This window comes from Pleurodeles waltl, chromosome 2_2 (assembly GCF_031143425.1).
Source record: "Pleurodeles waltl isolate 20211129_DDA chromosome 2_2, aPleWal1.hap1.20221129, whole genome shotgun sequence".
NCBI classification, from domain to species: Eukaryota; Metazoa; Chordata; class Amphibia; order Caudata; family Salamandridae; genus Pleurodeles; species Pleurodeles waltl.
Genome location: NC_090439.1, coordinates 1120018385 through 1120035873, shown reverse-complemented (window position 1 = coordinate 1120035873; position 17489 = coordinate 1120018385). Strand labels below are relative to the sequence as shown.

Genomic DNA, 17489 nt, shown 5'->3' with positions numbered 1-17489 from the left:
ATAAATACATGAAGTGCACGTCCTATCCGATTGTTCTGGATTTGAAGAATTGTCCACTGTATCTACCCATGCTTTAGGCGATTGCCTTAAGTAACTGCTTTTGAGAGGCTTAAACATGATTGCCTTAAGTAATGGCTTTTGAGGGGTTTATGCATTCAGTTTTATGAAATCTCTAAGAATTTTGTGGAATGGTTGTTTTGTGCTGCTCACGTATGATCGGTCTAACCACAGGTACAGCCCTTTAAGTTTGCATAGGGCATATCATTGTTTTTGAACCCTCCTATCACACACAGAAAAGTGACTTCCATAGGTTTCAAAACTGCCTTTCAGAAGAGATAGAATATACCCATTCCATCAATGGTTAGAAATAATATGGGATGCTTTCAAAGCAGTGCTCAGGGGACACATCTTGGCTAATAATAGATGATGTCAGGGCCAAATAAAAGTTGGTGGCATTATAACTAGAACTAGAAATTCCAATCTCAGAGGGAAAGGCACAGGGTCCAAGGGTGGGGGGCTAAACTAACAGGTGCCAACTCAGAATACTAGACAGAATACTCCCTGTACTTAAAGGCCAAACATAAATGTTCTTACATCAACACAATCAAAGAGTGTAGTGTTGACAAAGGTAGCAAGGAAAAAAGAGTGGTTCTGTTAGTTTTATCAAGAACTCACAAACTTGGAAGATATAGAAGCATATATCAGGGATGTGGATTTGGAGAGCCTCTCTTCTGACCAGGCAGAGGAGCTAGAGCAACCCATTACCAAATATAAAACCAGTTAAAGACTGCCAAAGGTCCCAGACCCTGATTTGCTTTATGCATTGTTCTACAAAATGTTCTGGCCTCATCTCCTACTCCTAGACGTGCTGGTCAGACTAACTCCTTTGCTTCTTAGGACAGGACTACTCCCACAATGAGACATGCCAAGCTGGCAGTGATACTTAAAACCTGGAAGCACATGGTGGTGTCAGCTCTGTACAGCTATCTTATTATTGAATGTAGATGCGAAGATGTACACCTCTGTCTTAGCATCGAGATCGCACAAGTGCCTCCCCAGCTAAACCACACAAATCAGTCAGGTTTTTCAAGTAGCCACAGCGTGAGTGACAATTGAAGGAACGTGGTCAACCTCATAGACTTGGCACTGAACCTCAAAAGAAGGACAATGTTCCTTTCACTTGATGCTGAGAAGGAATTTGACTGGGGAGAGTTGGGCTTTACAAAAGAGGAAGTGCCAGAGAGGGGCCTGGATGTAGAGTTATAAAGAAGGTGTGTGCAACATACTCAGAGCCAAGAGAACAGATTAGATTTAGCAATACATACACTCGAGAGGTAATCCCAAGTAGAGGGATATGAGATAGGGATCCCCCTTAGATCCCTGTTATTGGTCTTCTACCCAGAGCGCCTAGCTCAGAAGAATCTGAATAATATAGCAAAAAAAATTCCTAAGTCAGACCTCAATAGATTCAAATTGATAATATGTGTGGAGGGCATATTGCTCTTGATCTCGGACCCTCTTTGTGGGTCCCAGCCCAAATGAGGAAGCTTAGTCAATTCAACCAGGTATCAGGTTATCTGATCACTATGTTCAAATCAGAACCCTTAAATCACATAGCCTCTTGAGATACAAAGCTCTGCCTGAAGGGCTCCTTTAGAGTATCTACTAATTGAGAATTTACTTCACACCTAAGTGTCAAAGGCTGCTTGATGCGACTTATACTGCCCTTGTTGACACCAACTACAAAGTTGGCACAATATGCCAGACCACACCACATTGAGCAAGATGATGGTCCTCCCAAGATTCCTCTTTCTATTTGAGTCAATGCCAGGAATGGTCCTGAGGACTGTCCTGGAGAAAATGCCAAAGCTTTTACCAATTTCATTGGCAGAGGGAGAGAGATGTGGAAAAGCATAAAAACAAGGTTTTCTTCCAATGAAGAAGGGAGGACTGAGAATCCCAGACCTGACTAGCTTTTATAGAGCAGCCTAGCTCCCAGGTGAGAGAGAGCAACAGTGGTGCTTCACTGCCAAAATATTGGTGGGACAGTCACTTGGGGAGCGCCACTGGATCACAAAGATCAAGAGGACAGAAAGGGTGGTGCGGTCTGGTTTTTTTTGATGCAATACTGAGAGTCTGGGACTCACTGGGCCTAAAGATTGGCTTATCGAACTACCTACCCTCCACCTCACCCCACACCCCACTATTTGGCAGTACATATTTTCAGCTGGGCATTATTCGAGAAACCTTCAAATTCTGAGAGGAGAATACATGCCTGAGGCTAAGAGCTCTATTTGAGGGCACCATCAAGCCCTTTTTAACAAATCAAGCAGGACTTCCACCTGAGGATGGGAGAAAAATTCAGATGCATGCAATTTACAGAACTGGGTGTTGATCATTCAATTAGAGAGGAGGCCTATTGGGTGCTGACAGCTTTTGAGAAGCTTCTACAATTGTTGGACTCAGACATCAAAACTGTATCATGCTTTAAAGGGGGGAGAGCACTTACAGGGAGTGCAGAATTATTAGGCAAATGAGTATTTTGACCACATCATCCTCTTTATGCATGTTGTCTTACTCCAAGCTGTATAGGCTCGAAAGCCTACTACCAATTAAGCATATTAGGTAATGTGCATCTCTGTAATGAGAAGGGGTGTGGTCTAATGACATCAACACCCTATATCAGGTGTGCATAATTATTAGGCAACTTCCTTTCCTTTGGCAAAATGGGTCAAAAGAAGGACTTGACAGGCTCCGAAAAGTCAAAAATAGTGAGATATCTTGCAGAGGGATGCAGCACTCTTAAAATTGCAAAGCTTCTGAAGCGTGATCATCGAACAATCAAGCGTTTCATTCAAAATAGTCAACAGGGTCGCAAGAAGCGTGTGGAAAAACCAAGGCGCAAAATACCTGCCCATGAACTGAGAAAAGTCAAGCGTGCAGCTGCCACGATGCCACTTGCCACCAGTTTGGCCATATTTCAGAGCTGCAACATCACTGGAGTGCCCAAAAGCACAAGGTGTGCAATACTCAGAGACATGGCCAAGGTAAGAAAGGCTGAAAGACGACCACCACTGAACAAGACACACAAGCTGAAACGTCAAGACTGGGCCAATAAATATCTCAAGACTGATTTTTCTAAGGTTTTATGGACTGATGAAATGAGAGTGAGTCTTGATGGGCCAGATGGATGGGCCCGTGGCTGGATTGGTAAAGGGCAGAGAGCTCCAGTCCGACTCAGACGCCAGCAAGGTGGAGGTGGAGTACTGGTTTGGGCTGGTATCATCAAAGATGAGCTTGTGGGGCCTTTTCGGGTTGAGGATGGAGTCAAGCTCAACTCCCAGTCCTACTGCCAGTTCCTGGAAGACACCTTCTTCAAGCAGTGGTACAGAAAGAAGTCTGCATCCTTCAAGAAAAACATGATTTTCATGCAGGACAATGCTCCATCACACGTGTCCAAGTACTCCACAGCGTGGCTGGCAAGAAAGGGTATAAAAGAAGGAAATCTAATGACATGGCCTCCTTGTTCACCTGATCTGAACCCCATTGAGAACCTGTGGTCCATCATCAAATGTGAGATTTACAAGGAGGGAAAACAGTACACCTCTCTGAACAGTGTCTGGGAGGCTGTGGTTGCTGCTGCACGCAATGTTGATGGTGAACAGATCAAAACACTGACAGAATCCATGGATGGCAGGCTTTTGAGTGTCCTTGCAAAGAAAGGTGGCTATATTGGTCACTGATTTGTTTTTGTTTTGTTTTTGAATGTCAGAAATGTATATTTGTGAATGTTGAGATGTTATATTGGTTTCACTGGTAATAATAAATAATTGAAATGGGTATATATTTTTTTTTTGTTAAGTTGCCTAATAATTATGCACAGTAATAGTCACCTGCACACACAGATATCCCCCTAACATAGCTAAAACTAAAAACAAACTAAAAACTACTTCCATAAATATTCAGCTTTGATATTAATGAGTTTTTTGGGTTCATTGAGAACATGGTTGTTGTTCAATAATAAAATTAATCCTCAAAAATACAACTTGCCTAATAATTCTGCACTCCCTGTATAAAGCAAAGTTTCAGAGTGTTTGTGTGTGTGTGTAGTGGCCATAGAAATGAGCGACTCAGGATGGGAGGCCACAATACACAATTTGACAAAGGTATTCACTACTATAAATGGATGGAAGGCAAATTTGAAATGGCTCCCCAGAGGGTATTCTACTCCTGCTAGTTTACAGGTCTTCAGAGGCTCCAAATTGAATCTTTGCTTTAGACCATGTGAAGAAAGAGACGTCATCATCACATTGTTCACTCCTGTCCACTAGGAGCTGTACACAAAGGTGGGGATTCCCGCCTCACATTTATGTTGCCCATACTTGGAGGCCATAGCTGTGCATTAGTTACTGCCTGCAAGTGTCCTCACTTCTCATCCTCCCATAATTTGTTGACCCACGATCTACTGACCGTGAAATAGCAAGAAACACACCAGACAATCGTTTGTCTCCCATTTAGAGTTTTTAATAGGCGTGCCAGTGGCACAAGTGGGTCCTGTGATGAAACCTACTAACCCCACTGTGGGGAGTTGCAGAAAACAAATACATGACCATATACCTATAGAAATATGACTGAATGAGTGAATGACAAGTTCTTTTAACTATGTTGAAGAGAAAGCACCTGTTTTGCACCTTTAACTTGTCTATCATTGGTATAGGTGGGTCATGTGATGAAATCTGTCAGCTAACCCTGGTGTTGCAAAGAACAGAGAGGCATCCAGGTCTGGGTCTCTACCCCTGAAGTGTGACACAATACTACATTTCCTCCACATGGTGGGGCATTCTGAATTCAGTATAGAGGTATTCAATCTAGTGACATTTTCTAGCTGTTTTGTGAAGCCACTTGCAGTAAACTCATGACTTACCCCTGTCCATTCCTGTTTCAAAGAAAGATTTTTATGTTCTGCATGTGCACATTCAGATGTCCTTTATGTAGACCAGAAATATGCTTTTGTGCCTTTTTCTCAATTAAGTTGAATAAGTGATAGGAGAGTGTGCTTTTCACCACCGTGTGAACATTTTGGGATGGGTAGAAGTTATAAGAGCGATCAAAGGCATCAAATGCTGTTTTTTTAGACCAGAATATATTCCATTGACCATTATATAACACACATCTGTGAGAAAATAGTTAAAAAATTGAAATGGTAACTAATCCAATTACTGCAGATTGATCATAAGTGCCATCTTACAGACAATAATAAGTATTAGTCACAGCCTCTACTCCATCAAAACCAGCCATCAGTTGCTTCCATTTCTTTCTAAGGTTGCTTCCATGGATGCAGTTGTTAATATCCTCCGAACATGGGACACCGGCCTGACCGACTCCATGCTGAAGAAGATGGAAGCCGAACACCAGAGAAGGAAACAGGAGGAACAGAAGATGAAAAACGAAGACACTAACAGGTGAGGGCAAATGCACAGCATAAGGAAGTCTGTGCCTACACTTAGCATTCTACTTCAAAGGAAATTAGAGCTATATGTAAGAACACATTTTCCCATAGACAAAGAATGGGTAAAACCCTTTGATACATCTGCCCTTCAGAAATTTTTACCCAACGGAAAGTAATTTTGGTTCCCTAATTACAGGGTTTCCAGAAGAACTGTTCTATTTTAACCTCTTGATCTGCTTGGTGGCTAATAGACTATGTAAAACACAGAATCTTATCTAAGATTCATAGGTTTCTGTTGACATATTGTTTCAGGCCTATAGCAGAACAACTGTTAGGCCTCAGCATTGTTTTTTGTTAGATTAGCATGCTTTGAATTTTGAATGTCATCAGCCTAATCTTTGGTACTTCAGTTGTAGTATTGTATTCTAGTTATATTTCTGTAGTGCTACATACCTCTGACAGGGCTCCCCAGCCCATTGGTGGACTGGCAGTAAGCTGCACTGTACTCTGTGATTTGTAACTTGACCTCTATAAGTAGTGTAGTGATGTGGGTATTTCCAAAATATTATTCGTAGAATTTTGTCTGAATTTAATATTGTGTCCTACATATTGATTTAAAAATATATTGTGTTGTTTAAGTTGATAATAGAAAATCTGCATCCAATAAGGCTGTATTTTTATAAACAATATTTAAGACAGATAATAGTCCTGTAGATGATGTTCTGACTGAGAAATTGGGTTGTTGGTTGAGTGGGGTGTTAACCCTCCTCAAGCAACATCCACAATCCCTGTCAGGGTGAAACACAAAAGTCACTAAATTAACCCGTGCTTAACCCTCTGGTAGCTTGGCACAAAAGCAGTCAGGCTTAAATTGGAGGCAATGTGTAAATATGTATGCAGCACACAAACAGCAATGAGGTGAAAACACAAGAAAAATTCCACAACAATTTAGAAAAATAGAGTACATTTTGATACATTATTTGACACCAAGACAACAAAAGTACAAACAGTAGAACCATAGTTATGATTTTTTAAAAGTTTAAGGTGAAAACGAGTGCTTAAAAGATCAGAGTGCCAACCGTGGACATTTAGTCACGTGAGAACGGGTCAAAGTAAAAAAATATGGCAGGCTGTGATGAAGCACGAGTCAGATACAAGAAGGAATTGGTTCTGGTCTGCTTTTTCCTAAGACATTAGAAGAAATTTGAAGAAAAAGTCTCTGAGAAGGTAGAAGTTCAGCAGGGTAAGGCTGCAAGCATGGTCCAAGGAGGAGGCGTCCTGCTTGGGGAGCAACTGGTTGAAGTTGTGGTGAAGATTTCTATGTTCGGAGTTAGTCTCTTTTTTTGGAAGTTGAAAATCTCCAGTGCAATGAAGATGAATGCTGTAGCCAACGAGTGTTCCACGGGGCCAGATATCACTTTGTCAGAGGACCACTGAACAAATTTGCTGTTGAGGAGAAGAACATAGCGGGAGCTACCGTGAAGTCAGGCCAACCTGCGATACATCTTGGGCGGATCGACAAACAGGCTGGTCCCAGTCACCTCTTGTTGTCAGAGCAGTTTTTAATAAAAAAATTTATTTGTCACAAGTTTGGGATTTTGGCTATTTGGGCAACATAGCAGGAGCTACTGTGAAGTCAAGCCAACCTGCGATGCATCTTGGGCGGATCGACAAACAGGCTGGTCCCAGTCACCTCTTGTTGTCAGAACAGTTTTTAATAAAAAAATGTATTTGTCCCAAGTTTTGGATTTTGGCTATTTGGGCAACATAGCAGGAGCTACTGTGAAGTCAAGCCAACCTGCGATGCATCTTGGGCGGATCGACAAACAGGCTGGTCCCAGTCACCTCTTGTTGTCATAACAGTTTTTAATCAAAAAATGTATTTGTCCCAAGTTTTGGATTTTGGCTATCTGGGACACCTAATACCTGTATAGTGTGGCTGTCTGGGAGGAGTAAACAAAGTCCAAATGCAAACTGCCCCCAGTCATGTGGCCCATGAACAGGCCGCAGGCACGAAATAGGGCAGAAAAATGTTAACTTCCTATAAGTAAAATTAAAATCAAATTTTACCATCAAGGATGGTTTTAAATTACAATTTCTCAGACACCAAAAATTAAATGTTTACATGTTCCTAAACAAATGTTAGCACTTATTAAATGTAATAAGGCATCCCAATGTTATCCTATGGGAGAGGTAGGCCTCTCAGTGGTTAAGAACAAATGTAAGAGTTTTTCACTAACAGGACATGTAAAACTTAAAGGTACATGGCCAACATTTTATTTACAATGCACCTTGCCCTATGGGCAACCTGGGGCTTACCTTATTGGGTGACTTATATGCAATAAAAGGAGGGGGCTAAGGCTTGTCCATGGGGTTATTTATCTAGGTTGAATTCTCAGTATAAAACTGCATTCAGGCTGCAATGGCAGCCCTAGGACAGGTTTTAAGGGGCTACTTGAGTGGGTGGCACAACATGTGCTGCAGGCCTATTAGTAGCATGTAATTCACAGGCCCTGGGTATATGGTATACCATTTTACTGGGGACTTATAAGTGAATTAAATGTGCCGATCAGGTGTAATCCAATTTTACCATGTTGTAGTGAGTGAGCACATGCACTTTAGCACTGTTTAGCAGTAGTAAAGTGCACAGAATTCTAAAGCCACCAAAAACGGATTCAGCAAAATAGGAGGGGGAAGGCAAAACATTTGGAGAAATACCACCCTAAAGCTGACAGGTCTAACACTCACACATAACCCCTTTGATGCCATGGTGATGACTAGAGTGGAGCTCTTCTCTTGTAATATGCTGTAGAACTTGGGTATGTAATGGAACAAAGAGGAGTGAGGGGTAGCACGTGTTAACTTTATGTTATTGTTGTGTTTCATTGGAAAGGTGTGGGATTTTAGGTGTGACCTAAGGGAGAAGTGTTATGGGTATTGAGTAACATAAGGAGCTGCATATTTTGATGTGGCTCTGGTAGTGTGGCAGCTCTTGTGCATGGGCTATTAAGAGGTCACTTGAGAGATAGATGTGCATGTAATTGTGTCTACTATCCTTGTGTGGAGTGTTGGCTCTAGTTCTTAGGTTAGTCTGATCCTAAGAGACTTCTGCTGCTGCTTCCTCCAGGGATTAGACCTTGTCCTGGTACTTTGTCAGTGTGTTTGATTGCAAAAAGGTGCGTGTCTAAGTGATTTTGGATACCTTTGCACAAAATGACTTCCATAGTCTTTCTAACTATATGAAGGAGGTTCCATGGATGCATGCCTTTTTGTATGATGGGATGTGGTCAGCCGGGCTGACACTCTAGATCTGTTAGTACTGCTGTGTGAGTATCTCCTCAATTTTATTTGTGTTAATGTTGGATTTCTGCCACACAATGTCCTCTGCGTAATGCATAATGCCATATAGCTAGTGATGCTTATTAAGGACTGATGTGATGTTGTGGCATAGGCAGAAGTGTTGGAGTTGTGTGATGCTGCATTTTGGATTAGAAAGAGAGGGCCAAAGATAGAAGTAATTTCTTTAGCCTATGTGAGACAGGACAAGGGTGATTATACTCTGTAGCTTTTCTGAGAAACCAGGATGTAGGAAGATTTGTCAAATCGTTTGTATGGTATGGAAAGTCTATTTGACTTTATCTAATGGGAAATGTGTGGTAGGTCTGTGTCAAAAATCACTCTTGGGTTTCTCGCTTGAATAGATGTCACTGGTGATATGCCAGATGGCAGTAGTTAGGTAGTTCTTCACTTCACTTCACTTCACTTCAGGTTCTGATTTCAGTTTTGGAATAGTTTAGTTTCAGATGGTTCGTCTGCATTCATAGGTCGACAGCTTATCCTTAAGTGTCTAGTTACTGCATGTTTTCTGTGACGTTATGCTATGCTGATTTGTATAGTGCACGATCACCATGGAGTGTATCCTGGTGCAGAGCAGCTGTGAGTCTAGCCAAACCTAAGGCCTGGTGGGACAAAAGCATGATCTGTGTATTTTCTGCACTGATGTAGATGGTCAGGGTGAAGGGTTAAACCTTGATAAGAGAAGAGGACGATAAAGCTATGTGCAGCACTGGAATCTGTATTGATGCAAGAAGGTCAAGGAAGGGGAAAGTGAGATGATGCTGGATCTGTTTGCAAGGTAGAAGGAGATACAGTCTAGAGCAGTGGTTCTTAACCTTTTGACTTCTGCGGATGCCCACTGAATCAGTACTCGACTCTGAGGATCCCCACTGAGTCATTATTGGAAGCGGGGACCCCAGGCTTAAGCTCTATGATTTGAGTTTCAAAACAGTACACATAAATACAGAAACAAGTATACACCAAACAGATGCTCAATATTTAAAATATTTTGTGTACTTCACAAACACAGAAAAAGTTTTCAAATTTAGAATTTTGCTTCTTTATTAATTTTAATATATTAATTTAAATGTTATTACATTTTGTAAATCAGTTGCGGACCCCTTGAGTAGGCCTCTCTAATCCCGCAGGGTCCTCAGGCCACAGGTTAAAAAACACTGATCTAGAGTGTTCGTATGGATTTCAAGATCCGCTGTCCTCAGTAGCAGGATTTGGTGATTGACTTTATCCAAGGCGGCGGACAGGTCCAGCAGTAGTAGTACAGCCACTGCGTTTCTGTCCACGGTTGTTTTGAGATTATCCTAGTGGTGATAGTAGGACGAGCCTCTCCATTGGTATTGCTGCAGATTAGAAAAGGACACCAAGGGCAGGCTGGGAGTGAAAGTAGAGAAAGGTCTCTTGGCAGAATCAGCAGACCATAACTCGCCCACACTGCCCCAAAAAAAGGACAGCACAGGGTTGATCGCAATTATTGACAGACCCTCAAGCAGACAGCACTACTGTTGTGAAGTGGGACACAATACATCTGCAATGTAATCACATTTCTGTGAGTTCAGGAGCAAAGGGCCTTAAAGGAGCCCAGCATAGGGTATTTCAGTGGAGGCCACTCTGCAGTCACCACTCAACTCCCTAACGGCTGATGTTCTCTTCTTGCACCACAAGGACATAACATAAGATAGCAGGTTTACATAAGGTCAACAACAGCATCTAACAAGACCTAACGAAGACAATAGGTCTGGCATCAGAAAAAAAACTTGTTAAAAGGCAAAAATTACAAAAATATTAAAATAGAGAAGTGGCCCAGCACCCCAAACTTCCATCAAAGTGCATTTCTTTCCAGACAGCTGTGCACATATGATGCATCAAAATGCCATTACTCACACTGCAAGGCAGACAATGAACAAAGCAGCCAACCCATTACAGCATTCTGTAAACTGTGGTGATCAGAAGATAATTGTGAATGACATTTGAACAGATCACACACTCTTTTCTCCACAGCCTATTAATTAGCTGAAAACAGTACACAACCTCGATTTCCGAGGTTGTAATGAAAAAGAACAAAGATTTGTTAGTCTGATCACCTCTGTTGGCGCCTTTCATCAGGCTAACACAAGCAAGGCCATGTCAAAGTAAGGCTTATCAAGGCATATATTCTGCATCACTTCATCTCACGCATGGGTAGACAAACTGCTTTCTGCTAATCAAGGCAGACTCTACCGAGGGCATGGCAGCTACAGCTGCATTCTTTGTGGAGTACCTTTGAAAAATCTTTAGAGCAGCAACATTGAGGATGAGACGCTCCTTCACCAAGCACTAGTGCATTGATAAAAAGCCAATTGTTTAGTCACTAGTGGGGCAAGAGTTCTTCAAAACCTGCTTATGTAAGGTGAGCCTCATTCCTACCCAGAATAGACATCAGAGGGGCACCTGGGGGACTTTTTCCTCTTTCCTTGCTGTTCAGCGCAGAGGGCAGTTGACAGTGGTACATGTCCTGCTCCGAAATCTATTTGCTTAGGGTGAGACTCATTCCCGCCTTCCACTGTGATGTTCTCTGGCACTTCCCTATGAATCTATGGAATATTGAATGATGCAGAAGTTGAAGTGAATTGACTATAATTGAACCCTTTTATTGACTACATTTATAACCGAGGGTTCCTGGCCTGAGAACAGACACGTAAATCTCTAAACGCTGGAGAGTTTAAGTTACAGGTAGCTAACATTTTTCTTTCCCAGGGCTACCTGATTCGAACATGGTTTCCCCCTTGCCATTGACCATGTGGCTGCTACAGATACAGACAAAACGATTGAGTTAGCAAACTACAATGCATGTTACATGTATACTAGCTCTTTGCCCCTTTCCTACAAGTGCTTGAGGCACCTCTTAGTATTGTGCAGCGCTTTACAAAAACCATGAGGTGTGTGTGTTTTTGTGGTGTGATTTAATTTCCTATCAGTGTGTGTCTGTTTTAGTTACTAAACACAAAACATTACACATTCTCCCACTACAGGAAGGCAATATTTAAGATATATTTATAAGATGTTTTGTTTAGACATTAAGAGCCTCATTACAACATTGGCGGGCGGCGGTGTAACTGCCGTGCGGCCGCACTCCCGCAGTGCCCATTATGACATCCGCACTGGGCCGGCGGGCGGAAATAGAGTTTACGCCCGCCGGCACAGCGGGGATGTGGGCCGCAACATGGGAGCCGGCTCCAAATGGAACCGGTGGTGTTGCGGCCGTGCGACGGGTGCAGTTGCACCCGTCGCGATTTTCACTGTCTGCAGCGGCCCCGCAACTCTCCGTACCGCCAGCCTTTTCCTGGCTGTTCAAACTGCCAGGAAAAGGCTGGCGGTAGGGGGACTCGTAATCCCCTGGGCAGCGCTGCTAGCAGCGCTGCCCTGCCGGATTACTACCGCCGGGGCCATTGTGGCGGTAAACCGCCGGCACCGGCGGTGCGACCGTGGCGGTTCCGCCTCGGTTGTAATGACAGGAAAGCACCGCCAGCCTGTTGGCGGTGCTTCCGTCATTTCAGCCCTGGCGGTCCTGTACCGCCAGGGTTGAAATGACCCCCTTAATGTTACGTTGTGCTTAGCAGAAGAAGGCATGTTACTGGTCTAATGGGATTTTGCAATGTTCTTTTTATGTATTGTTAATTTATAAGATTTTATTAAAAAAGAGCAACCTTCAGTAGTTAAATGTCACTTTGAGTGCATAGGTCAAATCTGAACACAAAGCACCTGTAATGTATCACTGTAATTAATTTATACATGAACCAGCCCACATTCTGCCATCCCATATTTTCAAACAACCAATCAGCGGTGAAGGAAGGTTAGCACAGGAAGCAGTAATGTGCTACATTCTGTCCCAACAGAATTAGAGATGAAGTTAAGCAACTGACAAAGGAGCATGAACGCTGCCAGAAGGAGGTAAGGCCTTGGTCAGGGCACCCTTCTCTTTTCACACCCAATAAATCAGATCTACTGTGTGATCTTGATTACTTACTTCCTAAATGCAAGTAGCAATATTATGTTTTTACTGTTTCATCCTAGCCGTTTCTGATCTTAAGCCTATGTGTATTCTGTGAATTGACACGGTGGACTCTAGTTCTAAAAGCTGTTCAACAAAAGGCCCGCTTAACTGGTACCACACATGTGTACACATGTATTACTCAGTCATGGCTCCACCATTGATTGACGTGCTCACTGTATAGACTTATCGATCAGCAATGAAACCTTCATAAGTTGCCCTTAGTGATTCTGTGCCCGGCATTTTTTCTTTTCATAGATGTGATGCTCCTTTCCTGTGTTCAGCCACTGTGGCGTGTGTCTTAAAGCTCCAGTTGAGGCCAGGGATCTTGTGCCTCAAGCAGTTTGCAATATCTGGTACTTATAGATAGTGGGTGTCCTGTTAGGGGAGCCATCTTCTGATGCATGCAATGCGATGATGACCACAACAACATTCATACAGCACGCTATATCTGTTACTCTGTAGGTGCTGTGCTGTGTATTGTTTGGAACAATCCAGATTCAATAAGGTTTAAAAAAAAAATACTGCATCATGGGAGAGGGTAACAACTTGTTGATGTCATCAGGGGGAAAAACAACACTTCAGTTATCAGGGGAAAAATACAGTAATCCAAAGTCATCGGGAGAAAAAATCCACAACAACCTGGAGTCATTAGAATAGAAAAAGCAATAGTCCAGAGCTATCAGGGAAAAACAATAACACAGGGGAATCAAGTGAAATGGAACAACCCAGAGTAATAATGGAAATGCAACAATCTGGAAACATCAGGAGAAGCACTTGTGAATCACTGTTGGGAGACAAATCAACAACACAGGGTTTTCAAAAACAAAACAATAACCCAGAGTCATCAGATGAAAAGTTATCACAGGGATATCGGGACAAAAACAACAATCTGGAGTTGCTGTGGGGAAAAATCAACAACCAAGAGCCAAACTCAGCTGGCAAAAAAACAACCTAGATTCATTGAGTGATTAAGTAGCAAACCAGAGTAATCGGGGCTAAATAATCCAGAATCATCAGGGGAAAATCCATAATCCAGAATCATCTTGGGAGAAAGCAACAATACAGAGACATTGATGGAAAATAAACAATCCAGTGCCATCAGTGAAATAGGCAACCTATGTAAAGGCCATAGGAGAAAAACGACAATCCAGAGTCACCACCATAAAAAGCAGCACCCCACAGTTGCTGAGGGTAAAACACAACCCAGAGCCTTTTAGCAAAAAGCAGTAAGATTTACGTCAGCGCTATTGCAGGGTATTGGTTTAATAGCTTTAAATCGTGTGTGCTCCTAACACCGGGTGATGAAGTACTCATGGATTGGAGATAGGAAGGTAATGTTAATGTAATGTGATCAGAAATGGACCAAAGAACATGGGCAGCAGTGTCTTGTAAATGCTCTATTACAAATGTATGTTTGCCTTCCATTTTTGGGCTGTTGATAATTTTCATCTACTGAACTCGTTGGGGGTGGACAGACAGTCATTTCCCACCACTTATGAACTAGACGTTTACATTTTTTGGTCTGGATCATCAGTCAGTATCCTGCTGTTGCTATTCTTCTGCATGCTTCCATCCAAGGATTTCAGGCTGGGCATATCCAGATCCTTTTCAGCGTTACACTGATAGTAGATATGGCATCAAAAAATAGAGAAGTGTACAGCTGGAGTTTCCTGTGAAAAGAAGTGATGCTGTTGTGTCTTTACCCATGGAAAAGTAGTTCACCATACTCTTCTACCAGTAGTGGTGTTCTCTGCTTATCTGGGCCTTCAATGTCGGAGAACAGAAGACCACGTCAAGTAGTAGAGTCTCACAAGAACATTTAAACCACTAGGGGGCTGGCATCAGGCTTGGACCTTTGTTCAGTCAGTAAGAGCACTTTATTAACTGTGCTCTAAAATCTCCAGCTATATCACCCGACTAATTGAAGCTCTTCTTTTCCAGCTGCGCGATGACCACAGCAAAATATTTCTCGCTTTTGTGTGTCACATAGATTTGCTGACATCATTCCTTCAAATGTTCCCCTAGAACGGCTGACCATGGATGGAGCAGTGTTGGATTTTCAGGATAACTGCAGCCTGTGCAAGGGATTCCCATCACCAGATCTTAAGTGCATGATCATAAACAAATCAAGGCAACCAGTGGCTTAAAACTGTCACACATTGCCATGCCTGGTGCCAGCTACCTTATTGAACACACATGTGACCATGATAGCTTTGAAATGACCCATCTGTTAGATGGTGCAAAACAGGAAATTATTGGTAATGGCATTGTTGGGCCAGCAATAAATGTCTTTAATATGTTTTCTATTTGCTCTTCATGTTTCTTAGGTGAGAGATACTATAATGTGTTCTGATATTGTGCTGATGAAAATTGTTGTATTCTGCATAGTTCTAGAGACTTTCAAAAAGCGCCATTCCGTGTCATTTTATTCTATCATGCTTCCTGTTAATAATCCCTATCCCTGTCCCTGACTCCCATTGAACCTTCCTTCGATGCAGCTGCAGCAAGCGTATGCAGAGCTGAACCGGAGGATCACTGAGCATGACAAGAGTGTAAGGAAACACATGGACAAGACGGAGATCACCCTGCAGGTGAGTAGGAGAGCGAAGGGGAGAAAAGGTGTGCCTTGTTCTCACCAGAAATACCTCATTTGTAAATACAATGATATTGTTGCAAGTCTGCTCTCAGCCTGTGATTGATGAAACTACTATTCTATTTGAACGATCCTCTCAGTGTTCATTTTGTGAAGCAGGTGAACCCCCACAGTCAAACCAGTTCTATCATTTCGTTATATCAAACACACGTTCTCCAGCTTGACTTATTCCTTATTTTCAAAGTGGGAGTCCCTCAGTAACTTGAAAATAACAGTACTAGGCTCTGACAATGGTAAAAGCCACTGGATGTGGCCACTTTGTTAGCCCATCCACCTCATTCTAAAGGTCTAAAGGTCCAAACTTTGGAAAATGAGATGAGAATGCTCTTTAACTCATCCCTACCAGACAGCTTCACACCTCACATTGCTACCACATGTTATGCTGAAGGAAATTCCAGAACTTTGTTCAAGTACAGCCAAGTGAGCTTTTAGCCTTTTTCTCTGACTTTACGTACAGTCAATAGCCTATTGCTTTTGAGAAGTTGCATCAATGGAGAAATCCAAAAGGGGTTTGTTTAAGGCTTGTGATCCCTGTGGCAAAATGTTTTTCTTTGACTCGGAAGAGATGCATATACTGACCCAGACCACAAGGCCAAAGATTGCAAGATCTTCAGAAGTTTTTTCTGCCAAGGTTCCCAATGACCATGAGGGGAGACTTCTCAGATGGATCCAAAATGATAATGCACCTGAACTCCCCACTTCGGGGGTATGAAGCTGAGGCTAGTTCCTCTAAGTCTTAGAAGAAAGGAGGAAAAATGAAAGCCTGAGGGGCAGAATCCTCAAGGGCCAAGACCAAGCTTAAAGAGCTTTCCTCAAGAGATTAATAAAAACATTTAAAAAAGGGTTTAAATAGTCAACTGTTATACCTTCCCCAGAAAACCAACAGAAAAAGAGGCATTCCCCAACTTCAGTGTCTCCACCATCAGCACCGCTGACTAAAAAGGCAAAGGTAATTCCACAGTCGATGGTGAGCCCGTGGATGTTGTCAATGACTTCCTTCAATGAAACGTTGTCTGTGACTGTAAAGATATTGGACTGGTCAACAGCAAACCTGTCAACATCTCAGCTGTTGCTGATGGAGTTGATGATGAACCCACAGGCAGGCAACAACACTTCTGTTGACCACTTCCTCCAAGACTTTGTTGACGACACACCCATTGACGCCGTTACTGTTGACAACATTTTCCCCACCGATGATATTTCTGTTGACCCCACTATGCACAGAGCATACTTCTCCAAGCTAGATACCACCTAAACCTCTGGCGAAGCTTCTGGATACAGAAGCCGGGGATGATTCTAATCCAGATAATCCCTTCAGAGCAATGTGTGATCCAGGACTAGTTAACATCAAGTGCCAGGACCGAGAGAAGGGACAAGTGTATTCTCCAGAACAAAAACCTGAGACATACCATCCACAGATCCACAGATCACACCCTGGAAATGGAAAAGACAGGGAATACTTTGAAAGCCACTTTGACCCTTATATAAATGCATATGAGAATTAAAAGTAAAGGAACAGGATGAGAATACGAGAATTAAAAGTAAAGAAATAGGATGAGAATACCAGTGGATCTTGTTAAAGATCCGAGCCACATGATGGCAGACTATGGTCCATAACAAGCTCCTATACCTGTTCCTTCTCAACAAGCACCTAGGTCTCTGCCACCTGCACCACGAGCATCAAAGGAAGGTGATCACAATGTGCCTCAAACTCCACGTCACACAGTGCAACAGTTTTTAAGTTTGCCTTAACCACCCATCCAGGTAGGCACCTCTGTGAAGTTATAATCCAAAGTAGGTTGTTTTAATGGGATTTTATTAAGTCCAAAGTAATTATCTCATCCACAATAAACGATCCAGCAGCTCACAACACCTCCCACTATCTTCCTCCTCTCAACCAGTTCTCCTCCCACCTTCCAGAATCCCCACAAGACTCCAACAACCCAAATAAGAGACCAACCCAAAAGGCATCCTCACAAACCTGAAAGTGCCAAAAGGTGTAA

General features: G+C 42.6%; 1 protein-coding gene across 7 annotated transcripts in view; it reads left to right on the top strand.

The window, feature by feature from the left end:
- The window catches only part of IQANK1 (IQ motif and ankyrin repeat containing 1), a 338309-nt gene that overhangs the window by 222989 nt on the left and 97831 nt on the right, over window positions 1–17489 (top strand). For all 7 annotated transcript variants that reach the window (XM_069220930.1, XM_069220928.1, XM_069220926.1 and 4 more), the window contains 3 exons: window positions 5323–5462; window positions 12676–12730; window positions 15332–15424. In XM_069220930.1, coding sequence (XP_069077031.1) covers window positions 5323–5462; window positions 12676–12730; window positions 15332–15424 — 288 coding nt within the window. The remainder of the gene's footprint in view (window positions 1–5322; window positions 5463–12675; window positions 12731–15331; window positions 15425–17489) is intronic.